Source organism: Aricia agestis, chromosome Z (genome assembly GCF_905147365.1).
Source record: "Aricia agestis chromosome Z, ilAriAges1.1, whole genome shotgun sequence".
In the NCBI taxonomy this organism is placed as follows: Eukaryota; Metazoa; Arthropoda; class Insecta; order Lepidoptera; family Lycaenidae; genus Aricia; species Aricia agestis.
This window is the reverse complement of record NC_056428.1, coordinates 24,561,629-24,588,673: the sequence shown is the minus strand read 5'-3', so window position 1 is coordinate 24,588,673 and position 27,045 is coordinate 24,561,629. Positions and strand designations below refer to the sequence as shown.

Genomic DNA, 27,045 nt, shown 5'->3' with positions numbered 1-27,045 from the left:
ATCTCTTTCGGTGTCTCAAGTGTCTCGATTCTCGAATGTGACATGGCGTCCATCAAGATATATCACGGCCTCGTATAAAACTGTTTTAATGACAGTGATCTAATTTAGCATTTTATTTTAGAGGCCGTAATAAATTGTACATTTGCATTGATGGTAATGCATGCAAGGAAACCTCAGCGAATAAGCGATGGGTACGATACGCTTTCAGATGCTTCGGCATCGCAATCTGTAGATGGCGGTCGCCGATAGTTTTGCTGTTTGAATGAAAATTCTAAATATTTTTGTCTTTTTCAGGTACTTTGAGAAACACCAGGCCCATCCGTACCAGGTAAGGAAATATCGGCAGAGTAAATGAACTAGAGGATTGTCACAACTTTGGTATGAATGGACATGTTGACTCAAGTACTCTACGTAATAAGTAATAACACCTCCCAACGATTCTTTTCCTGTTCTAATCGAACATTCTAAGTGATGCTGTCTTATAATCGTTCTATGTTTCAAGCCCTGACCCCACGAAATAATTTAATTATCGAAAACTGATCATTGTTTGACAAGAATGTTTAGTGCTTGTTTCTGGCGTTTTCATGGTAAATACACCCAAAAATGAAATACAAATTAACCTACAACTACAAAAGTAGTATAAATAAGCTTCTCCACATAATATGTTTCTATATACATGGACAATTATACATTTTTTCGTTATTATTTACCTACAACAGTTTTTTATGCCATGGCCTAATTTTAATTAAAATTCAAAAACCTTAAAAAATTAAAAATTTCATGCTATTATATACCTGCATCATTTTTAACACGCGTTTTTATTTTAATTTACAAGTACTACATCTTTATTTATTTAAGGTTATAGTTGATGTTTATTTTTGTGTGATATATTATGTTTTCAATACAGAAGTACAACTCAAAGAGAGCTGGCAACGAGTACAACACTCCTGAGAGCCGCTACACACCACTCAGATCCCCCAACGGCAATGTGCCCACTCACAGTCACAGTGGGCACACAGGCCACACCGGCCACTCTACCCATGGTCACCACCACTACAATCACATGCCAGAGGACAGAGGATATGTCACATCAAGAAATTCCTATATGCAGAAAGGTTCTGAAAAGGAGAGAGATAGAGACTACAAATCCTCTAGAAATAAGTATACAGGTGAGTCCTATTTGTTGTTATTCAATTATTCTAAGTCATTGTATGATTCTTGATTGATATTATTATACAAAAGACCAAAGCAGCTCTGAGAAATATCATAAAATGCTAGTGAATATTAGACAGTGCCTTGTGATGTTTTCCTAAATTGTTGTTGTTTACATTGAGATAAATTAAAAAGTGTGTCTGTCACTGATTCTGACATCATGTAAGGGTGACCTGTAGACAGGGGTGAATTCTACAGACATCCTCAGAAGCTGACTTATAATCTTCTGACTCAGTTAAAAATATTGTTTCAATTAGTTTTTATTAATTTAAAAATATGCATCGAGGTATCTATCTGTTATCAGTAATTAATGTTATTGTGTTATCAAATTAATAAAAATTATGCTAATTTCCAACATCAGTTAAATTAATAGTTCTTACAGTTCTGGCTATATTATTATAATAAAAGCAAAGAAATATTTTACAAATTTTTATATAATTTTTTATAACTCTTGCTAGAGCGAATACACATTTTAGCACTTTGCTTTCAATATTTTGATAATTCTGAAAATTTAAAAGCTTTTTAGCTAAGTCAATACATATTTAAGTTAAGGTGGATTAATTTAAACAAACTACATTTAGAGTTATTACTGTAAAATTAAAATGAAGTAAAGTAGATTAGAAAGGCAAGCGAATATTCTTTAGTCATTAGATTGGAAAAGCAAGTGAAAATACTGTAATCCAAAGTAATGCATATGCGAAATTTTATTCTGCCATTAGTTACAGAAAGTATATTGATAAACATTGAAAATAATTTCAGATGTTAGATCACCTAAAGAAAAACGTATCAAAGATAGTGAAAGAGAAAAAAATAACCATGAACGATGTGAATCAGAGAAGAAAAGTAGGACTAGTGGCATGAACAGTAGTGTAAATAGAAGTAGTAAATACGACAAGAGGAGTGCACCCTCCTCCAGTGTGCATGCGGCCAGTGAATGGTCTGAGCATATTAGTTCTTCAGGGAAGAGATACTATTATAATTGTGTGAGTGAGATATCTCAGTGGGAGAAGCCGAGAGAGTGGGACTCAAGAAGAACAACATCCAAAGATTCAACATATTCCTCAAGAAACAGTAAGCATTTTTTAAATTATTTTTAATATTACATAATTTTAGACCTAGGCCCTACTAATTATTGACATGTGTGGTTTCTGAAAAGGATCTACAAATAAAAATTCATTACAAAATACTAAATTCTATTAACCTGGAACAACAACTACAAACTTAATAAATATCTTTAGAATTCTATAGAGAAATATCCTATAACATTTCTATTGTATGTATAGTGGGATATTTTCTAATCTTATATCTTTAAACGAGCAATTCTCTATTGAAATAAATTCTCTATTGAATTCAAATTAGACCGAGCGTAGCTTGGTCAAATAGATAGTAATATTTATTTAAAAAAAAGAGAAAAAGATGGCCAAGTAATTGTGGAGTAAATCAATAATAATATTTATTTAAAAGCAAAATATAATATTATTATTATGTTGTATTGTCTAATTCAAATTTTTACTTTGATTAACTAATATTTACATTTACATTTAGAGAACTTTAATAATTATTTATCTTTAATTTAAAGAAAATTTTGGCATAAACACCATACATTTTCTGTCAAATTATTCATTACTTAAACAAAAATTAAGTTCTTCATTAAATAAAATTTAATTTCTCTGAGCATGGGTCGAAATGAACTATTCTCTTTAGCAACTGCCGTAACCGTTTGGCCAGATTTTAGAAAGCTGTAGTGAACGACCCCGGCACTAGTCCACCAAACACTCATAAGTAACTTTTTCTGAGTCAATTTTCGCTTAGGGCAGGTTTGGCTGATTCTCCAGGGGACAGCCATTGCGACAAACGCTTCCGATTATCGTAAAGGTCGATTTTTCATCACAAGATATGATCCGATTTAAAATCCCTTCATTATTGTGTCGATTGAGCATTGTAACGCAGAGTCGACGCGTGTTTTCTGGTTTGCTTCACTCAATTAATGAGGTACCTTTAAAGTTTTTTGTCTTCCCAATTTGCTTCATGTGGATTGAAGCAGTTGTGGTATGCGATGGATCAGCTTCCACAATAGCCTTTAATTCTACATTATTCATTTTGGTCTCGTGTCTACAGGGCTTGTTCTGACGATCGAAATTTCCAGAGCGAAAATGTAGGAACCAAAACTACCGTGTTTTTTTTTTGCGACACCAGCGCCATACACACATTGTTAATTCTACGAGCTGTTTCTGCAGCACTCGTGCCACGGTAGAACTCATATTCGTAAATAAAGCGATATTTCAATTTTTCCATTGTGCGATATGAAAGACTCTAAAAAACAAATAATCAAGAAAAAACAAATTAATGACTGTTTTGGAAACTCAAATGTACCAAATAAATTAATATATAAATTTTTATTTGGAATTCTTAACCAAAGAGGATATTTGAGATCAAAGTGGCCTGTACAACAAAACGCCAATTCCATATGTAAGGACCTAATATATAAATGAAGTATTAAATGTAGTATCAAATTTAATGAATTTTTAATTGTTTATAATTAAATGAAAAAACATTTCTTTAAGGTTTTTGCATCAAATATCAATATTATTATTAATAAGGGCAGTTCCATGTAAAAGTCTACCATACATTAAAAAAATAAATACCTGATTTTGGAATTAAAAATACTTAATTATAGTCACAATATTATAACACTATTAAGATTTTATAGAAGCAACAATTTCTAAGCATTACTTTTGTAGCAAAAGTGGCATTTATGAGATGATGTTGTGAGCTCAGCTGAGTGTGGTTTTGTGTGATGAATTTCTGACTTAGTTTTCACGTTATGTATTTTAAATTCTTGTCATATTTTGTTACACACTGATTGTTCAAACAATTGAATACCGATTCGAGAAAATTCATAATATAATAGGCTTGTAAGATCACAGTGTCGAGTTGTAGTGTCAGTCACAGTGTCAGTCAGATAAAAATCATTACTTTTGTCTATAACTACAGTAAAATTACTTTTACATTAACAAAATTAGAAACTCTCTACGTGAAAGTGTTACTCAAATGATACCGGCGTTAAAAATTTGTTATCTTTTTTATAACACCTAAACTCAACCTAAAAAAACCTAAATATTTTTGTAGTGTCAGCCACATTATAGAGTCGATCACGCCCAAAAGTAGCGTTTTGTTTGTTATTTTTGCTGATAGATGGCGAAAACAGCTATAGAAAGCAGAGAGAGAAGCAGAAAGCTAAATTATTATTTTAAGAACCTGCCAGACCACCTCAAAGTCAAATAAAATCCAAAATTTTGCGCTGTCTGGAAATGGGAAGCAATTGTCACAAAAATCTGGCAGTAGGATATGAGATTATTACAGATATCGCAAGAAAATAATATAAAATTATTGATTTTTAAACTTTATTTAATGTAAGATAGACCTGCAGAACTGGAAACCTTCTAAAGTAATAGCGACCGAAACCCCATAGTGTCTGGTCGTTCTTACTTCTATAGGGCTCATATAATGGAAAATTTTCAGCTTAAAAAATGACGAAAGTCTGCCTATCGCTGCCTCTTGGGTTATTATGTTAATAGTTTTTGAGAAGATTTCGTGTGGAGTTATTTTTTGACTAATTATTAGTGATTTCGTTTTTGTGACGTTTAAGTTCAAAAAAAGCATTTTAATGAATTAACTAATTACTGATTAGCTTTTATATACTTTTAGAGTTCGTACTGTACGTGCTGAGATACATACATTTTAAAGTTTAATGTAAAACTACTGACTTTTACCTGCACAAAGTGAGTGTAGTGTCGGTCACGTTTTGGGCTGTAGTGTCGGTCACAATTTTTTTTGCTCATAAATATTTTTTTAAATAACTTACAGGTTATAGGTAACCATTTTATAATAGTTTGTTTCATGCACTTTCGATAAAAATACAAAGTCGAGTTATTTAGCACACAGAGTTGAAGATTATTGGTGTTTACAAACACTCTCGGAAACGACTTCCTTTTGCATGTAGTGTCGGTCACGTTTGTGTTTGACTAAATAAATGTATTTGAAAACAAAAGTGTATGCCATTTTTTCTACATAAGTTAACTTGTTTTATCTGCTACAAAGCCATCTTAAAATTGATATTAACAACATGATAGTAACCATAATATATGACAAAATAAAACGTATCAACTTGTATCAAATGTAGAGTCAGTCACATATGGAATTGCCCATAAGGTTTTAAAAATACAAAAAAAAAAATCTAAAAAGTAGTGCAAGTTATTAATTGGGTACTTATTAAAAAAAAAAAAAAAAAAAAATATATATATATATATATATATATATATATATACAGTGTGTAACGAAAATAAGTGATAATACTTTAGGGTGTGTACGTGTTCCTTGTAGTGATTTCGCTGTGAAAGTAGCAGCTCTGAAAGACGAAAAAAATTTTTCACTTTTGTATGGGCAAGAGCCCAAGCGTCACGAGTTTCCCCATACAAAAGTGAAAAAAAATTTTGGTCTTTCATATGTATATATATATATATGTATATATATATATATATACAGGGTGTAACAAAAATAAGTGATAATACTTTAGGGTGTGTATGTGTTCCTTTTATATATATATATATATATATATATATATATATATATATATATATATATATATTTTTTTTTTTTTTTTTTAAATAAGTACCCAATTAATAACTTGCACTACTATAGTCACACACTTTATAAAATAATGGCTTAACGAAATATTAGTATTGTACTTAATCTTATATCTTTAAACGAGCAATTCTTGTATATATATATAATTGGAATCTCGGAATCGGCTCCAACGATTTTCATGAAATTTAGTATATGGGGTGTTTCGGGGGCGATAAATCGATCTAGCTAGGAATCATTTCTAGAAAATGTCATTTTCATCGGATACCGAGCAAAGCTCGGTCAAACAGCTAGTTTTTAAGTAATCATCAAAAACATTTTTGGGTCTTGCGAGTTGCGACCTTTACTTTCGTGCTATAATGCGGGAACCGTTGTTACGCGATATTGTTCACTAGCTGCAGCCCAAAGCACAATGCACGATTCTGGAATGTAATGAATGGTGTGTAGGCGGGGCTAGCGTGCTTTAATATTTCTGACAGCCCGCTCTTAACATAGTAATGTATAGCAGTCGCACTGCTGCCGTATGCCGCACTACTCGCGACTTAATGTGAAGGCCGCCTAAGAGTTAGGTTTTTTTGCCTTATATATATAATTGGAATTGGAATCTCGGAATCGGCTCCAACGATAAATCGATCTGGCTAGTAATCATTTTTAGAAAATGTAATTTTATTCGTGTTTTATTGAATACCGAACGAAGCTCGGTCAAACAGCTAGTTCTGTGACTATACGAGCAACGCGCCGTGTGGGCTCGCTCTCACCTGACAATTCACGAAATTTTCTAAGCTTATCCTTTAACCTTTTAAAATAAGTGTTCCAGCTCTAGTAGATTTTCTAAGGATACTGGAGCGCCACATGGCGGCCAAAACAAGCTACATTTAAATATGTTTCAAGTTAGCTTTACTATGCCCAAGAATAGGTAACCTATCCAATAATGTATCACAGTAGTATGACACTTCTCTAATGGAAAATAATTGATCTTGTACATACAATAAAGAAAGTTGCAGGTCAAAATCAGAACAAACCCCAAAAAAAACTCGTAACAAACTAACGAGACAAAGAATTTCATACACTTTTTTAACTCGATTTTCCGTTTGAACTTTAATTTATTGGATTATAGTTTTATCGGCCACGCAACTCCTTTCAACTTTTAAAAATGAAGCCCTAGAATTATTTTTAAATAGAATATGGCTAAGCTTATCTGGTTGAGATTAGCTTAGAAATTAAAACGCCACAGATCTAACTTCTAAATAATCCTGACTACTTTTTTTTTTAATTTACTTTCGAGAGTAATCTTTTAACTCACGTTATTCGTAGGCGTAAAAAGGTCGTTTATATCTTTATATATAATTTTCCGCTATTTGTCGAACTAATTACTTGGTCAAGTGATACATAATGGTCGGTACCAATAAAGCAATGCGTAAGTTGGGTAATTAACAAAAAGGCGCGGCTAGAGGGTGGGTGGGCCACCAAGCAATATCTGTGCGATGACCTGACTTCACACTAAATTATATACAGTAGAAGACAAGGATTCCCAGTAAATAAAGGTGTTTTTTGGCATGAAGCATCCGCAGTCGATGTACTCGTATTGCAGCGACACTTAATAATAATAATCTCTTTATTTGCACACATAAAATACAACGCAAGTAAAAATAATAATCGGCCAAGTGCGAATTGGACTCGCGCAAACATAGGTTAAGAATTGTGTTTTTGTATGGGGGTTCCCATACAAAAACACAATTCTTTACCTACTAATTAATTTTAATTCTTACCCATTTATTATTAAATTACACATATAATTAAGGGCTATGTGAAAATTTCAAGTGCCTACCTGTTGCCATTATTGATTACGAGCCCATACAACAAACGTGATTTTTTTGCTATTTTTTGCTCGATCAATAATGGCACCACATAGGCACTTGAAACATTCACAAAATACTCAATTGTATATTTATAATTTAATAAAAATTAATAATGAAATAAAATAAATTAAAAATTAAGGGTTGTCCCATACAAAAAACACAATTATTAGCCTATTAATGATACGGAACCCTTCGTGCGCGAATCTATATCGTACTTAGTGACATGAATTTCTTATACAAATTCATATTTATGGTTGAAGTCTGTTGACATCAAGGTGACAAATTAAAAATGGATTATGGTTTTTTTTATTGAATCTGAGATACTATTAGACAATGCTTACACGGCCAGTCTGAGATCAGCTGAGTCCCAGAGACAAGAATTGAAAAAAATATGATAAAGTCTATTTTTTTTACAAAATATAGGTAGTAGGTAGTCCTAATGTCGTTGGAACCAAGGTCGAATTTCGACCATTGGGCAATCTCTAGTAATAATAGTACGGCAGCCCTTGAAAATTTTTTTTATTACTTCAATTAATAATAAAATTTTGTATATATTGATAGATTAAAAGTCATATAGTTAATTTAAGAGTATGTAACATTATTTTACAAATAAAACAGTCCATATTTTAGGACCATCAATTCAAGGCATGAAATTTTTTCTATCTCTGTTAGCTACCCCTTACGAGATTTCTTGCAAATAAAAATGTTGTTCGTCTTATCAAAATGAAGCTACTCACAAAAAATTAGCTTGATAGTAATAAAAAATTGTTCTAGGGCTCCAGTACTATATTTTTTAATTCTTAGGGTTCCGTACCCAAAGGGTAAAAACGGGACCCTATTACTGAGACTTCGATCTCTGTCCGTCTGTCTGTCAGTCTGTCTGTCTGTCTCCAGGTTGTAACTCAATAACCGCTATAGCTAGACTTCTGAAATTTTCACAGATTGTGTATTTCAGTTGCCGCTATAACAACAAATACTAAAAACAAAATAAAATTAATATTTAAGGGGGGCTCCCTTACAACAAACGTAATTTTTTTGGACTTTTTTGCTCGTAATCAATAATGGCAACAGCTAGGCACACACTGACATTTTCATAACGGCCTTAGTTATATGTCTACTTTAATAATTCATATTTAAATAAAATAAAAATTTAAGGGCGGCTCCCATACAAAAACAGAATGTTTTGGCTTGTTTTTCGTCTATAACGGTACGGAACAATTCGTGCACGAGTCCGTACCGCACTTGGCCGATTATTTTTTTCATTTAATTTATTTTAAGAAACTTGAAAAAAAAAATGCATTTAAACCTCGCCAAACTTTTACAACACGTAAATGTTTGTCTACTGTTGATATTTATATTGCCCGGCGATAATCTTACTTACTTTAATACTCTAGTTAACAAGTGCCATTTTCGTTCGCCGCTCAATTAAAGCTATAAGGATTATCGATAAGGTCCCAGAATCTGGAATTTTTTTAGGAAATTTCCTGCTATTTAAGGTGCTTTTTTTAAATTTTGATATTCTCAAATAGTTTTCGAAATATTAAAAAAGAACCAAACCCTTCTTTTTATGTTTACTTAAATGTTTATAACTTTTGCTTTTTTTTTCAGCCCCTCTTATAATTTTGATAGAACGTTGTAGATGGTATTCCGAATCGAATGAGATCAAAATCATAATTTTCGGTGCATGAGATCAGGTTTGTGGCAAAATGGCACTTGTCGACCAGAGTATAAAGTCTAAAGTGAACGAAGCTTACAGCTTATTGTTCTAGAATCTAGATTCTAGTTCATTGGAGCAGCTTTGAAGTTAAACTCGATTTCTGTGTAATGAAAAGTTTTAAGCGATGCTGAAAGCTTTTAATTGTGATCTAGGGACACGAGATGGGATAGTAATAAATAATTATAATATTAACCCCGAGTCCCGACCAAAAAAGGCCTTTTATAAGTTTGACTAGATGTTCCGCGCGGCTTCGCCCGCGTAATTTAGGAATGTCACGGAAACCGTATATTGTCCTCAAAAAAACCCTACCTATGTCCTTTCATGTGTGCCAAATAATATAAAAATTGCTCCAGTAGTTTCTTAAGATAATAAGCACTTTTAAATAATTTCCTCCGTTTTTTCCTCCAATTCTATTTCTTCGCTCCTATTAGTCTTTTCTATTAGAGTGATAAAATATAGTTTAAAGCTTTCCTCGATAAATGGGCTATCTAACACTGAAATATTTTTGGCCAGTAGTTTCTGAGGTTAGCGCGTTTAATAAACCCTTTCAAATAGTTTGCCCCTTTTTTCCACATTTACCTCTATTTCTTCGCTCCTATTAGTCTTAGCGTGATAAAATATAGCCTATAGCCTTTCTCGATAAATGGGCTATCTAACACTGAAAGATTTTTTCAAATCGGATCAGTACTTCCTGAGATTAGCGCGTTCGAATATTTTTTCAAATATATGAACGCACTAATCTCAAATAAAATCTCCCTGTTTTTTCCACACTTTCCCCTATTTCTTCACTTCTATTAGTATTAGCGTGATAAAAATATATAGCCTATAGCTTTACTCGATAAATGGGCTATCTAACACTGAAAGATTTTTTCAAATCGGACCAGTAGTTCCTGAGATTAGCGCGTTCAAACAAACAAACAAACTCTTCCGCTTTATAATATCATAATATTAATACGCGAACGAAAAACTTTGTAACCATTTTTACGAAAAATGGGGAAACGTAGGTGCATGAAATTTTGCACAGTTATAGTTTATTATATGGTGAAGGAGTGCATCGAGCTAATATTATTTTGGAATTATGCTTTTATCATACATTTTTTTTAACAAATAAAACATTACACACACTACAACACACACACATGAGAAATGACAGATTTTTGAGTGGCAAGCCTATACATACAAATTATACTCTTTTAGTTATAGTTGAACTTCTGTTGACAACATTTTGACAAATTGACAAGAAGTTGACAAATTGAAAATGGATTATAGTTTTTTTTTATTGAATCTAAGATACTATTAGACAATAGTTTTTTTTTTTGTTTGAATAATGATCTTGTCGTATGGATGAATCACTACTCCGACAAGAATTATTTTTCGTTTTCCTATTCCTAACTTATAATACAGTGAAAACATTCTTTTTTTTAATTTAATATCTTAATTTTTTAGTAAGACGGGTAGAAAAATGTGTCTATCTCGTTAAAATAAAATCTTTATCAAATTCATCTGATAAATCTTCGCTACCAGCAGGTTTAGCACAACAACATTAGAAACGGGAAAGAATGGACATACTGACAGATATTAACGACAAAATGGCGGATTTCCTTTGTCTAACTGTCACTTTGTCTATTCTTCCGTAGAAAGAAACCGCTTCTATGGTGACCATGCTAAGCCTGCAGATACCGCTTTTGGACCAAGAGCCAGCGACAGCCAGACATACTCTTCGTTTTCTAAAAGCTGACAGTTTTCCTGTTTATTACGTATAGAGGTAAGAACTACCAGCAAATATGGATTTTCGGACGCGTTTACTTTAGTACGTAGCTAGTTCTAAAGGTCTACCTAACCTTAAATAAAATATAAAGACTACTTTTTTTCTTATTTTATTCTAACAACATTAGAAACGGGAAAGAATCGACATACTGACACATTTTAGTGATAAAATGGCGCATTACCTTTGTAAATCTGTCACTTCGTCTATTCTTCCGAAGAAAGAAACCTTCTATGGTGATTGGTGACCAATGACTACACACCATTATGTTTGTAAAATTTTGACTACAAACAAAATATGTCACAATAAACGTAAATCGACTCCTCAATATTTGCTTTTGTATTGTATTAATGCATCCTGCATCCTCGATCGGTTGTATCACAGGGAGTCCTCTGAGGAATTGTTCGGAATCTTACCACCTGCAACTTTTCGCCATCGCTCCACGTGAAAAATATACCATCCTCATCACCTTGATGAGTGGCAGTCTTCGACCGTAAGTTTTTCGCGTAACTTTCTGCCGCGCATTGTAAAACTCTGGAATGAACTGCCACCAACAGCATTTTCGGACCTATACGACCTGCAAACCTTCAAGAAGAGAGCGCATTCCTCCCCTTCCCTATTAAGAGCGTACTTTACGGGAGGGTAGGGAAGGAAATATGGGAGGGTAGGGGATTGGGCCTTAGGTAAACTCACTCACTCGGCGAAACACAGCGCAAGCGCTGTTTCACGCCGGGTTTCTGTGAGCCCGAGGTATTTCTCCGGTCGAGCCGGCCCATTCGTACTGAAGCATGGCTCTCTCACGTTTAAATAACATAGCAAAAAAATAATAAAAAAATGGTGAATTAATGGCGGGTAACCAGAATAATTACAGAATATTGACCCAAAAATTTATCATGTTTGATAAACCTATCAAATAATAAATGAGTACTTTTGCTTGCAAAATGCTTCCATTATTTTCACGGATTTAGTTCTGTATATTATAATTTATATAGTTACTAGCTGTTGCCCGCGACTTCGTCCGCGTGGACTTCAGTTTTTTATAGCGCGCGATATCAACAAAATTGGTGACAAAAGCGTTTAATAAAAAGCCCAGCGGGGCTAAAATGGTAATATTTAGCAATTCCAATCAATCAATTCAGCAAATGAATTGTCAAAACTGTCAAACTGACAAATGTCATATTAGTACGAATTACTAGACATGAATTGCAAGCAGACTTGCATTTTGCGATTTAAGAAAAATGAATCATATTATGATTCAATATATTATGATGCTCCAAAGCGACCAGTTTTGCCCCGCTGGTACCCCTTAAATCAAAACACCCAATAACAGCTGTGCAGTGTGCACATAACTTATTACATTTTTTTAAATTAAACTTTATTTATGCCAAATTTTAAAGTTTTCTAGAAATATCCCATACTTGTTTACGCATATCGGGTTTATTCTGGGATGTTCCGGAACATTCTGAGATTCGTCGTCGAAATCCGTCTGTCTGCGACGTCGTTCGTCGCAGACAGACGGGCCGATAATTCAGTTTCGTCTGAGGGATCTTCGAGGCGACTTTGAAGAGAAAACAAGTGATCAATGGTGAATGAACCTACGACTCGGCTACGACCTAGGACAGTGACAGTGTTTAGTGTTTCTGGACTTAGTGCTTTGTGTGACTTAGTGTTTGTGAATAAAGTCTTCAAAGAGAGTCAGCAGGTCTTTCTCTCCGAATCCTTCGAACCTTAGCACGTAACAATATGTAGCCCTCCAATTACACAACTTTACCCATAAACTATTTATCACTGATAGGTTAAAGGTTACGTCACTGCATAGATAAAATAACTAAGTTATTTAATAACGTATAAAAGAATTAATAACAATCGAAAATATCGAAAACATAACATTTTCACCGCCTTACAACCCGTTTTTCCAGTTAAAAAGTATGTCCTTTCTCAGGCTTTAGACTATCTGTGTACAAAATTTCATTACAGTCGGTTCGGTAGTTTTGGCGTGAAAGCGAGACAGACAGAGATACTTTCGCATTTATAATATTAGTATAGATTAGTATACATAAATTATAATATACAGAACTAAATTCGCTAGTGCATAAAGTAGCAACACAGTATTTGTACCTTGTTTGCAACCTTATGAGGTAGGTTTTAGAAGGTTCGTAGTACCTGGGACAGGTTTTTTAAATTTCCGTTTTAAATATCATGGTTACTAACTCTCTGTTTACCGTATCTGTGTGAAGTTTAAAAAAAATGGTCTACTATTTTCGTTTTATATTATTAGACACAAAGAAACAAACCTTTTGTTAGCGGATGTCAATGGACAAGCTACATGATATTATATTTATTTATTTAAATCAGTATATTATGTTAGTCACTATATATAATTTTAATAAGTGATTATTATATTTTAAATATTAATAAGTAAGGTACTTGATTTTGACAATTAGTTAGTTATGACAGTAGTGATAGTAAATGGGCGGGAGGATTATTTACTTCCGTTATAACTTCCTCTTCTCATATTATCTAAAATATGAGAAGTACATTAATTAATATTTAGAATTATGTACTTAACTTATTCTTAGCCATTCTTAATTTTAATGTATTTCTTTATGATTTTGCTATATTTGAATTGTCAACGGAAGTTCGTTTCTTTTGTGTAAAATGGTATAAAAGCCAGCCATATTGCATTGATTGATTCATTCTGTAGTTAACTTTGAGACATGTAAGGTAAAACTCTGCTCGAATAAATATCGGTCAATGTATAATTCAAGACTTTTACTATTCTCTAACACTTTTCTATTTTTAGTTTTTATTATAGAATGTTACACCAAAATGGCCACCAAGAACAGAAACCACTAAGTCCAACCGCAAAGCGAGGCCTCTTCTGCACAGGTCAAAATAAAATATTAAACGAGGAAATGTTAAAGACTAACATAGAGCTAAATTATTATCTTAAATACAAACGTACACTAAATTTAAGCGTGGAACCTAAACAGGTCGGTGGAATTGACAGGCCTTGTCCCTCCCAATAACATCCCCTGGCACTTTACACGTGGAAACTTTATGGACGACATGGGTCGCTAGACTGACTACTGGCTGGCAGCTGGTTGGTTCGTCACAGAACAATATCTTCCTTGAAACTCCACCCAGCTTGAGTGACCCCTCTCCACCAAGCCAATGCCACAACATCTAAAGGCATGGTGGAGCATCATACCCGAAGAAATCGGAATATGTCGGATCGGCTGGCTACCATGCCGGGACCACACACCTTCCTTCAGGACACCAAATATTGTTATAGTAGTAAAAAATCATAATATTAAAAAGAAAGGTCCTGAGGCGTGATGGACTTAATGTAGATTAAGAGCCTGCTGTCAAAAATCCATACTAATATTATAAATGCGAAAGTATCTCTGTCTGTCTGTCTATCTGTCTCGCTTTCACGCCAAAACTACTGAACCGATTGCAATGAAATTTTGTACACAGTTATTCTAGAGTCCGAGAAAGGACATAGGCTACATTTTGATGTGGGAAAATATCTTATTTCCATGAAAATATCGATGAAAATTAATTCGCATTGCGCGTGGCCAGCGCTCATCCCGGGGGTACTGGGTTCGAGTTCCGCAGGTTTAACAAAAGGTTTTCAATGTTCCTGGGTCTTGGATGTGTATTAAAATAATATTTCAAAAATTTTAAATATATTTTGTAATATTATAAAAAAATCCAGAAATATATCGATGCAATGAACATTTTAGTTCTAATACGATTCAACAGATGGCGTTTTATTTTTTACTTCATTGTTACATAGAACTGATCATACTTATTAGTTACTAGCTGTTGCCCGTGACTTCGTCCGCGTGGACGTTATGTGACAAGTTGACAACAGAAGGCGCTCTAAAATATAGGAGTTCGAGTGTACCGTGTTGGCCTATATTCCATCAAGAAAATATATTATCAATGCAATCAACATTTTAATTCTAATATTTGAAAACAAATGGCGTTTTATTTTTTACTTCATTATTGTAACAGAACTAATCATACCTACTTTATTATATTATTATATTGTTTTTATTCATAACTAGCTGTTGCCCGCGACTTCGTCCGCGTGGACTTTAGTTTATAGCGCGCGGTGTCAACAAAATTTGTGTCAAATTTAAAAACTTTTTAAAACCCTGGTAAGTAGTACCCCTCGGCCCCGCTACACCGGAATGGCAGCGCTGAAAGTGCTCGCCTCGCCGCTGCCATTCCGGTGTAACGCGGCCCTTAATTAATCAAAATACCCAAAAACAGCTGTGCAGTGTGCACATAATCTATACTAATATTACAAATGCGAAAGTATCTCTGTCTGTCTGTCTGTCAGTCTCGCTTTCACGCCAAACGCCAAAACTACCGAACCGATTGTAATGAAATTTTGTATACTGATAGTCTAAAGCCTGAGAAAGGACATAGGCTACTTTTTTATTGGAAAAAAAGGGTTGTAAGGGGGTAAAAATGCTTAAATTTGTTCAAATTAAGTTAGTTCCAAAAATTCATAATAGATGGCGCCGTGCGTCTTCTACATCGCGCTGACGCTTGCTCAAAAGTCTTTCTATAAGAGGTGGTATCATCTTACATTTAAGTTTCGATTTTTTTCGATTGTTATATCTATTCCACGGTATTAATTAACTCAGTACTTTATCTGTGCAGTGACGTAACCTTAAACCTATCAATGATAAATAGTTTATGGGTAAAGTTGTGTAATTGGGGAGCTAAATAAGCTTTAAAATTTGGCATAAAATATAAAGTTTAATATAAAAAAATTAAATACATAAGTATTTAATTTTTTTATATTAAACTTTTTGTGTGCACACTGCACAGCTGTATTGATTTAAGGGATACCAGGGTTTTTTTTATAAAAGCTTTTGACACCAATTTTGTTGACATCGCGCGCTATAAACTGTAGTCCACGCGGACGAAGTCGCGGGCAACAGCTAGTAAATTATAAACAAAAAGCTTTTTGAGAAAAAGCTTTTATTTAAATAGTCTAAAAAGAAGAAAATAATTTCTCCTTAAAAATTTTTAACTATTAAGTTATAATCCTCAATATATTATAAAGCTTGTCGCGGGATTTGTAAATAAACTAAGTAAGTAGTACAATTTAACTGAGTAAATTAATATTTTATTTTTATTTTATTAAATATTTATCAAGTACTGATAGCGCGACAATCTAACTTTTTTAGCAAACAAAACTGTCATTGCGATCCCATTCTTATTATCATCTTTTATGTACTTACCATCGAAGAAATTGATTCATAGCCCAAAGGCCGCCCTCCCCCCCTACCCTATTACCTCTTAAAAGGCCGGCAATGCACCTGCAGCTCTTCTGTTGCGAGTGTCCATGGGCGACGGAAGTTGCTTTCCATCAGATGACCCTAATATACATTTTTTAAAGGTCTGAGTACGTCCCATTATATTCAAGAATTTTGACATCTAGTGTAAGATAGCTGAACTACGTAGTAACATCAACATCGACCTAAGCTAGTAGTTTTGCTTTTAGCCGATAGATGAAATATTGAAAAGTGGGCGGAGCTTGACACCCCCTCACCCCGCAAATTGTCACGCGTCGTTTCTTAAGGAAATTCGATTACCACACCCCCTCTTTGTTTTAGCTTCATGATAGTAACTTAATATGTGTTACACATATTGAATTACTATCATTAAATAACTTTATATATAGAATAAAATTAATATAGATATATTTTGTTGAAAAGCCCAGAAAGATTCAGAATTTCGTAAAATAAAACTATCGAGTCAAAGTAAGTGAATCGTGTTTTCCGTTAGGCAAATATCAGATAAATATACAATGATTAAATAAATCTTAATTTCATTTAAGTCAGTCGTCTTCCGGGATCGTAATACTTATAAAACACAGCAAAATTTGGCAGCCCGCTCTTAAGATGTAAACTATAGTTTACATCTTAAGAGCGGGCTGCCAAAAATAATTTGTTCGCGTACATGGGTTTATAAACCCATGTACGCGAACAAATTATTTTTACACAAAAGCGACAGAACAAAAATGGACGAAAATCTTATAGACGACTCAAACTACCGAAATTAAAAAAAAATCCTTTTCTATTAATTAAAAAATATATTTTTTAATGAGGATAGGGGTAAACTTGTGAATTGTGATCGTTGATCCGACCAATTTCATCGTAAAGAGATGTTAATTTATTTTTAAATAATCTATAAGGACTCTAATATAATCTCTCAAAATTTTTGTCCAGACGTGCGAGAAACTCTAACAACACAGTTCTAGATAGCCCCATGACAGTCTTAAGAGGATTCCACACGCGTTGTGAGCCATTTTTTCGCTCACTGAGCGTTTTCGGTCTTTGAGCGTAACATATACATATTAAAAAACAGTCGCTTTTTTCCCTCATGTCCCTTTGTTCCCTTTAATCTTTAAAACTACGCAACGGATTTTGATGCGGTTTTCTTTAATAGATAGAGTGATTCAAGAGGAAGGTTATAGGATGTATAATAACATTCATTAAATAGTGTAGAAATACTGTTATTGTTGGGGTTTCTAATGTGACGTCGTATATAATTTCATTTTTTTCCGCTTACATTGCAAACGCAGGCTGAACCCTACGAGATTTATCAAAATAACGAGCGGCTTCGCTCGCGTTAAGAAGTATTATTATATACAAACTTTCATCCCCTATTTGAACCCTTTGGGGTTGGAATTGATCAAAATCCTTTCTTAGCGGATGCCTGTGTCATAACATCTACCTGCATGCCACATTTCAGCCCAATCCGCCCAGTGGCTACACCTAGTTTTACCCGGCTACAACTAGGTGCAGCTCGCCACATGCGGTTAAACTTAGGTGTATCCTACTTATCTTCGGTTACAACTAGGTTTAGCCTTCAATATAGCGGCTAGTACTAGGTGCAGCCACATACCGGTGGTTAAACTTAGGTGTATCCTATTTATCATCGGCTAGAACTAGGTTTTCAGTTAGTTTTGAGATTCTAATCCCGATTGATTCGATTACATGGAATAAGTAAAAGACAGGGATGTTTAAGTGACATTTATTATTTATTATTTGACAGGCAAATTTCTTTTAACAAAAAAGGCGTTATTATAAGTAATTAAAACACAAAATATTATAAATTAGATGTCCCGCGCGGCTTCGCCCGCGTAAATTAGGAATATCACGGAAACCGTACATTTTCCCATAAAAAATAGCGTATGTCCCTACTCCTTTCACGTGGTCACTTTATATCTATGCCAAATATTGCCATAAAAAATTTCTCCAGTAGTTCGTGAGATAAACCCTTTCTAATATTTCCCCCGTTTTTCCCACATTTTCCTGAGTTTCTTCGGTCGGTGAATTATCACGCTAAGACTAATACGACCGAAGAAACTATTTATTAATATAGCCTAGCTATAGCCCTAAATAAGGTTTTTAAATCGGATCTGTAGTTCCTGAGATTAGCGCGTTCAAGCAAACATACTCTTCAGGCTTATGATATTAAGTATAGATTTTTTTAAATTATCACTTGACAAACTCAAGTCTCGATCTAAAAGACTATGAAAAGTACGAATAACAGGGTCATAATAGGCTCATAATCATGGGACGATGCATGGTATAATATGGTAGTGATGATGATGATGATGAATGTATTTTGCATAGTAGCATATGCTTTCCATTCTTAAAACAACGCCGAAACTTCCAAACTTGTATCTATAAAGAATCAGGAGTTCTCTCAGCACCTTCCGAACCACGGTATACCAGGTAAATCTCGGTGCAAATCTTAGTTGTTGGTAGCATATGCATAGAATACTTCGCACTAAACCGAAGTCACCACATGTTTCTCTATAAATTTTGAGAAGTTACCTCGATTGTAAGTGGTGATCTGATAAAGGACACATAAGTATGTGTCCTTTATCAGATCACCACTTTTGTGAATATAATACCAAATAGGGATGATACCCTATATACCAAAAGAAAAAATTTGAAAATCGGTTTACAAACGGCGGAGTAATCGTTGAACATTAAAAAAATGAACATAAAACCTCCCCCATTTTGAAAGTCGGCTAAACTTGTTATTCTGATGTTTAAGCTATAATTATTATTGTAAAGTTTCATAAAAATCCGTTCATTAGTTTTTGCGTGAAAGAGTAACAAACATCCATACAATACATCCATACATACATATATCCAAACAAACTTTCGCCTTTATAATATTAGTAGGATAAGTAGGATAGAACTAGACATCTTTGGCACAAAGATAAAAAAATAAACATAAAAAATAAAGTTTTACTTCTTAACTATGAAAAAAAATCTTCTCTCATATTTTTAAAACAAAATTGTTCTCTTCTCTCATATTTTTAAAACAAAATCTTAAAAATAAAACCAAAATCCTTAACTAAACTGAAAAACCTAGTTCTAGCCGATGATAAATAGGATACACCTGAGTTTAACCACCGGTGTGTGGCTGCACCTAGTTCTATAATGAAGGCTAAACCTAACTTAGGTGCCTACTTATCTTCGGTAACAACTAGTTGTTACCGAAGAACACAACAAGCCGGGGGTTGTGGGTTCGAATCCCACCGACGGAACAAAAAATTTCTATGTTCCTGGGTCTTGGATGTGTTTTAAATATGTGTATCATATAATAAAAATCTTAAATATATGTATAGTATAAAAGTATTAAATATATTTCCGTTGTCTGGTACCCGTAACACAAGTCCTTCAGGCACTTACCACGGGGCCAGACTGACGTGGTGTGAAACATCCATAGATATTATTATTATTATTATTAATTTTCAAAGCAATTTTAATAAATACAGCATTAATCCTTATCCAATTAAATAACTTGAATACATTGTTGATTTAATGTAGATCTATATGGCCCTTTACAACATATGATTTAAATGAATATTTTCGAAGATATTACAGACTTAAAAATTGCAGGAAGTAGCTTTTGCGGCGGTACCGACCAATGCGGGCCACGGGTAGTAATAATGAATACAAGTCAAAACCGCTGAATTGATTTTAATCATTTTTTCCGTGGCTATATATAATACCCGATGCGAAGCCGGAGCGGGTCGCTTGTATATAATATACTTATATAGTTTTTTATATACAGGATGTAACAAAAATAAGTGATAATACTTTAGGGTGTGTACGTGTTCCTTGTAGAGAGTTCACTGTGAAAGTAGCAGCGCTGAGAGACCAAAATTTTTTTTCACTTTTGTTTGGGGAAACTCGTGACACTCGGGCCCTTGCCCATACAAAAGTGAAAAAAATTTGCCTTTCAGCGCTGCTACTTTCACAGTGAACTCTTTACAAGGAACACGTACACACCCTAAAGTATTATCACTTATTTTTGTTACACACTGTATAGTCTTTGTTTTATATTTTAGCATTATTTATAGCAATTATTACTTCTTATTATAATTATCTGTATAATAATAAATTATTTTCTCTTAATTCATTTACTTATAGATACTAAAATTTAAATAAATTAAATAATTAAGGGGGGCTCCCATACAAAAAATACAACTTTTTGCCTCCTTTTGCTCTATAGTGGTACGGAACCCTTCGTGCGCGAGTCCAACTCGCACTTGGCCGATTTTTTATTTGTCGCAATATTACCTGGAGTCTATCATGCTTTTGGACATTTCCATCCACGTTTATAAAACATTCATGCAACATTAATCTTAATATATAATAAATAAATAAATAATATATAATAAAGCAAGAAAAAGTAATCTCAATTGAATAGCGAAATGTTCAATCTGAGTGCAGACGTAGCTTTTAATATAATATCCTATAGACCGGGGAACGGGCCTCCAGCGCGCCTGCACTTTTATTGAAAATCTGATTGATTGAGTCGACATTTCTTTCCTCTATTTAGCCTGCGCTGACGAGAAATGAGAAATTTTTAACTTCTATTTACTTCTATTACAGCGGTACTCAATCTTATTTTTATACGGGCCTCTAACACGTTTAGTCTTGCTCTTGGTGTCGCTTGCCGCAACCAAAATTTTTAGGGGTAAAAATAACGTTATTCAGCATTGGAGATTCATACCGCTACGCGACGCGTAGACGCATTTCTAAATTTGTATGGATTTGACAGATTTGCAAGACGTCTCACGCAATTGAAACAGCTAGCCCTTTGACTGAAAAACGCCATTCAATCACACGGCTATACGTCGTTTAGCCGACTTGTTGACTACAACGTTCAACACTACAGCTAGACAACGCTTAGCCAACTGGTTTAATGGCAAATTAACTACGGCGACCATTAATTAGCTTAATATGTAATTTGGGAGAATAGGAAAACTTTTTGTATTTTATTGAAAGATTATTTTTTGGATTATGTTTAAGGGGTGATCAAAAGTTTAATGCAATAAGTAAAAATAAAAAAATCTGAGGCGTGTTTTGTGACGGTCGCCGGCTGCTGCCGCAGCACAATCACAGTTCTAACCTATCCTACTTTTGGAATTTCTGGATTGTGTTTGTTTTTGTTTTGGCGGGGGGCTGCGCCCCCCGCACCCTCCTTTTATTTGCCGACGGACGCCGGCTGCTGCCGCAGCACGCTCGCTACGCTCGCTCGGCTCCCTCTGCGTTGTGGTCTAAGTTCTAACCTAACCTAACCAACTTTTGGACTTTCTGGATTGTGTTTGTTTTTGTTTTGACGGGGGGCTGTGCCCCCCGAACCCCAATTTCGGTGGTGGGGGGGCTGTGTCCATCCATTTCATAATCCTGTATTTTCTCCTCGAACATTTGTTGAAATTTTGATTCACTCGTATGTGCCTCCACAATATTTGTCTCTTTAATAACACTTGTAACTTTTATTAACTACTTTATTTCCGAAAAACAACCACAAACACCAACAAACACCTGCTAGTTGACGCCATATTGTAAATAAAACGCACCTAGCGCCGCTGCGGTGCGCGCTGAACTACTTCAATTAGACGGCGGCTTTTGAATCAGCTATAGTGTTGAACGTTTTGAGCGACTAAAATATTCAATATAAAAGCTAGACGTGTGATTGAATGGCGTTGTTGAGTCAAAGGGCTAGCTGCGTTGCGGTCTGAATTGAGCCTTAATTAGATTTTGTCACTGTGTTTACTATGAAACTAAGGGTATAAAACAAAACTAATATTTATCTTAAAAACTTTCAAATGTAGGCACACTTTACTCGTGGTGAGCTCAATTTCCTCAAATTTGTAACTCTGCAATAAGAACCACCATTGAATTCTCTAACTCCTAAAAAGCCTAAAGTTAAAGAACCCAGATGATATATTTTATATAGAGCGTGTTATAACAATAATATCTTAGATAGATATTATTGTTAGTGTTGTCGCTCTGGCCCCGTGCTAAGTACCTAAAGAACTTGTGTTACGGCCTACGGGTACCAGACAACGGAAATATATTTAATACTTTTATACTATACATATTATATACTATAAATAAAGATTTTTATTATATTATACACATTTAAAACACATACATGATCCAGGAACATTGAAAACTTTTTGTTTCGTCGGCGGGATTCGAACCCGCGACCCCCGGCTTGAGCTGTCAGTTGTCACACACTCTTAACCATTGAGCCACAGAGGTCGTCCTATAATATGTATAATAAAAAGAAAATGTTTGTATTTTTGTTCCTGCATAACGCAAAAACTATTGGAGAGGTTTTTTAGGTTTTTTTTAACAATTAAAAAATTATATTTTCCCACTAACATGATGGAAATGTTTTTATTTAGTCTCAACCTCCAAAAAATTCAACATGGGTTAGCTATATGCCAAGGACTTGTATTAAAGTATTTCACTCATTGTAACTTCACAGGTCGGGATAAGCGGTCAAGGAGTAGGTCGGGGCGACGGGAAGACAAGAGCAAACGGTCCAACACAGACAGGTATTGGCGGGAGGACGACCACGAAAGACGCTCCAAGCACTCAAGCACGCAGCATGAAGGGAAAGGTAAGATGTTGGACTAGTTGGAATAAGAGATGTACTTTTTATTTATTTTTTTCGGTAAAATAGGGTATTTTAAGAATATAAATTCAATAATTTTGAAATTCATTGGCTAGTTTTTTCTCAATAATTTTTTAAAGTTTCGCTCTGACGTCATCATCGGCGGCCAAGTGACCTCTGCAGTATGTTTTAAATTTCCTTTCAATCTTATTTATAATAGCTGGTTCGTCAAATGCAAGTTCTCATTTTGTGAAAGCTGATACGAGAAGCTTACCAAAAGTTCGAAACGTAATGTTGGTCGAATTTATTGCTAATTTAACGCCATTGAAGGTCAAACAAAGGTTAAACATATTTGTTCAAAAATATAAGTAACTAATGGGTATTTTTTTCGTTTATGTACAGAAAAACGATCACTGACCTTATTCCTCGAAATGTTTTTGTAATGAGCAAAATTAAAAAAAAAAGGACAATCCCCATTGTTAAAATCTGCGATTATTAAATTTCGTTCAAATCTGTTATAATACTAAGGGCCTGTTTCACCTCTCCCTGATAAGGTGCCGGATAGGCTATCCACAACTTATTTGACAGATGCTCCATACTCTACCTGCCAAGTTAAGTTGCGGATAGCCTATCCGGCACTTATCAGGAAGTGGTGAAACAGGCCTTAAAGCTCGAAAGCTATAAAGTAGCCTGACAAACTATTATTTTCGAATCGGTGGAGGTTTTTATATTTTTTAATTTAACATGTGAATAACATATTATAAGAAAGTAGTTTTTTCTTATGTAGCTTAACCTAAGGCTAATTATCGTTTGCAGATGGCCAGTCCCTCCAGGACATGGACATATCCCCTGACCGGAGCACGCCGCTGTCGGAGCACTCGTACCGGGACGCGCGCGCCGACCCCGCCGCTCCGCCCCCCGTCGTCGTGCTAGACAACTCTAACCAGCCGGTGAGTTACCGCCCCCTGCAAAGCAGCAAATATCGTAGTATACTTGTATACGTGCGAGCTCCAAGGCCGGCCGATGCAAGATGCGGTCCGCCTACGGCCAGTCTGAGACTGGACTTTACAAATTCTTTAACAGAGATACATTCTATAAGAATTAGTTTAGGTTGACGCGAATAAAAAATATAAAAATATTGATCTCTCCCTTGCATAAGTGTCTTTCCACTTTGTCCTACTAAACTAACCAACTGCAACTGACCAACTATTTTTCGGTCCCAACGGTACAACTTTTTAGTTGTTTGATAGGAATATTTTATTTTTTTAAATTTGTTCCCGTTCACACAACTTAATATATTATGAAGTTTGTTCCATTGCCCCTTTTTGCCTTTTAACAGTTACCCCAAACCATTTTATTGGTTTTGAGCATACACGGCGATTTCGGCAGCGGAACTTTCAGTTAGCACAAGGCCTTTAATTTATACTCTGGTACCGAATAAAAAACAGATTAACTATGATATTATAGTTTTTCAAATTACAAAATCACATTTACCAGAACTAGAAATTAATGTAGTACACTGTGATTTTGAGATTTATTTTAATAATTTTACTTAATAATGCAATTATAATAACTTATGATATCCTCATTACAGAGCGGTTCACTCCTGGCGGCGGCGTTACCCCGGATCGCCGGGTGCGCCAACAACGGGGCGTCGCCGGCGAGCGGGGGCGGCACCCCTCACCGCGACGCCGGCCCGCCCACTCCCACGCACTCTGAGAGCATCGACCCGCACGCCCCGCCTCTACACCTCGAGACCGCGCTGCCCAGAAAGAGTAAGTATTAAGGGCTTTTAGGGTCAAAAACAGCGCCGGATTTATATTTTTTTATGAGTTTAGGCCACTTTATTTCTGCCTCCCCTATGTACGAACTCTGCAGCCATCCTAGGACGCTGCCGCCTATAGGCCATGGCCTAAACTGCCTATACATAAATTCAGAGCTGGTCAGAAAGAGTCCTTATTACGGTCCTTAGCACGAAGAATATTTGAAATTTTCGCAAGCAACAAAGCCCTTAAAAGTACGTTTGCGTCGAGTAGGTGTATGATATATCATGCCTAATGAATATTTTAAAATTTACCAATGGCATTTTTATTTTGGCGTTTCGAGAACTCAATGCTAAGTACTGACATACGGTTTTGCTCGATAGTTTTACTCCAAATCGAGCAATAACCACCGTGTGGACCGCAAAACTGACAGCTCGAAGGCTCGCTTCGAGCCGGCTCCGATGGAATTAAATATGTCAAATATGTCATTTCCTTCGATTCGGAGTAAAACTATCGAGCAAAACCGTATGTGAGTACTTAGCATAACACGAATCGGCGTATTTTTATTTGAGCCTCAAGTCTTTATTGTAACTTTATTCTAACAAAAAGTGTTGTGACTTTTTGTTAGATACGAATACTGTTTAAAAATACAGAAACAACTTTATACACTGTTTTTAATTGCATGTAAGTGACATATAGTGTGAAAAAAAATGTGTGTGTGACCAAATGTCACACACACATTTTTTTTCGAATCTTTATTATGCACACAATAATATACAATAGTATAAACTCGGTAGCGTACATCACGTCGTCTAATCCCATGCTAAGAATAAACATTACAAAGTAACAATCATATCCTGTAAGTGGCTTGAGAATAATATGATGTTGTTTCCAGTGGAGTGCCTGGGCAGCTACTCGTCCGTGGTGGGGAGTCTGCAGCACGCGCCGCCGATGTTGACGCCGTCGCTCGTCAACTACGTGCGGGCCGATCTCACGTCGCACGTCACCGCGTGGCCCGCGGATATATTGGAGAAGCAGGTTTGTTCTTTTCTCTGATTGTATGGTTACAGAACATGGTCGCTTAATTAGAAAAAACCAAGTGAAGAATGGAAATCGAGATTATCTGAAGGGGTATCCCCTGAGATTCCAACTGTACCTAATTATTATTACAGTATTACAACAGTATACAGTTTATTACAATGTAATCTGTAAATCTTGCATTATATTGTGTATGAACGCCGTAATGTGTGTCCGTATGGCGGCCGGCGGGGCACGTACAGCACGTGTTTAGAGAAAACTTCCACCAATGCTTGAGCTCTATTTAGTCGGCGTGCATGAAGTCTCTATTGTTATAGTATAATCTTTAAATATATATTTCTCCCTAGGCGAACAAGTTTACGGAAGAGGCGTACCAGCTTGGTTGCCTGCAGTGTACGCGCGTGTCCGCCGAGCTCAAGTGCTCGCGCTCCGTCGTGCGGCACACGGAGATACAGGCCACGCTGCAGGAGCAAAAGTGAGACGTTTTGTCGAAACTTGAATCTTACTTTTATTGTTAATGTCATATTGGTGTTACAACTTTTAAATAAAAAAAAAGTTCAAAGTTTCAAGTCCAAATTTTGACACATGTTTTGAAATTTTAGTTGAAACCATGTCACACTGCATGTACCGTATCTCACCCGATTCTTCCTAATTGCCAGGATAATGTACCTGCGGCAGCAGATTTCGCGGCTGGAGGAGCTTAAGTCGCAGAACTCGTTCATGTCCGAGGACTAGGGTCTGTGGTGGGGCGCGCCGCCACCCGCGCCGCCGCCCCCGCCGCCGCAGTCCCCGCCCCCTCCGGCGTCGCCCCCGGCGCCACCCGCGTCGCCGCCCCTAGAACATCAGCGCCCCAACCCGCGCAACCAGCCGCGGGAATACCCGCCCTACCACCGCACCGTCAATTAGGTAACGCCCACGCCGATTCCCAATTTCATGACAAATGACACCGCAGGTGGAACGTGCTCGCGTTCGAAATTTGAAAGCGAAGTTTTTAATCAAAAATGTATCGGATTTGATATGAGGCACCGCTAGCGCCATGTTTTGCCATTCTATACATTTTTATTTGCAACTTCGCTG

At 35.5% G+C, this 27,045-nt stretch overlaps 1 protein-coding gene across 1 annotated transcript; it reads left to right on the top strand.

Moving 5' to 3' along the window:
• On the top strand, positions 1 to 26,769 carry LOC121739477 (WW domain-containing adapter protein with coiled-coil homolog). The gene is made up of 10 exons (XM_042131963.1): positions 1 to 191; positions 295 to 328; positions 908 to 1,169; positions 1,972 to 2,283; positions 23,039 to 23,173; positions 23,984 to 24,117; positions 24,762 to 24,942; positions 25,826 to 25,968; positions 26,316 to 26,443; positions 26,628 to 26,769. Exons 1-10 carry the CDS (start codon positions 151 to 153, stop codon positions 26,701 to 26,703), a joined length of 1,446 nt encoding a protein of 481 aa, XP_041987897.1. The 5' UTR covers positions 1 to 150; the 3' UTR covers positions 26,704 to 26,769.
• Positions 26,770 to 27,045: the final 276 nt, after the last annotated feature.

Excerpts from the sequence above, each read along its gene's own strand:
- LOC121739477 (XM_042131963.1), top strand. The coding sequence starts at position 151 with ATGGTAATGCATGCAAGGAAACCTCAGCGAATAAGCGATGG. Across the intron at positions 24,118-24,761 it reads TAGACAACTCTAACCAGCCG|AGCGGTTCACTCCTGGCGGC; the intron begins GTGAGTTACCGC and ends TCCTCATTACAG. Across the intron at positions 26,444-26,627 it reads GCCACGCTGCAGGAGCAAAA|GATAATGTACCTGCGGCAGC; the intron begins GTGAGACGTTTT and ends CCTAATTGCCAG.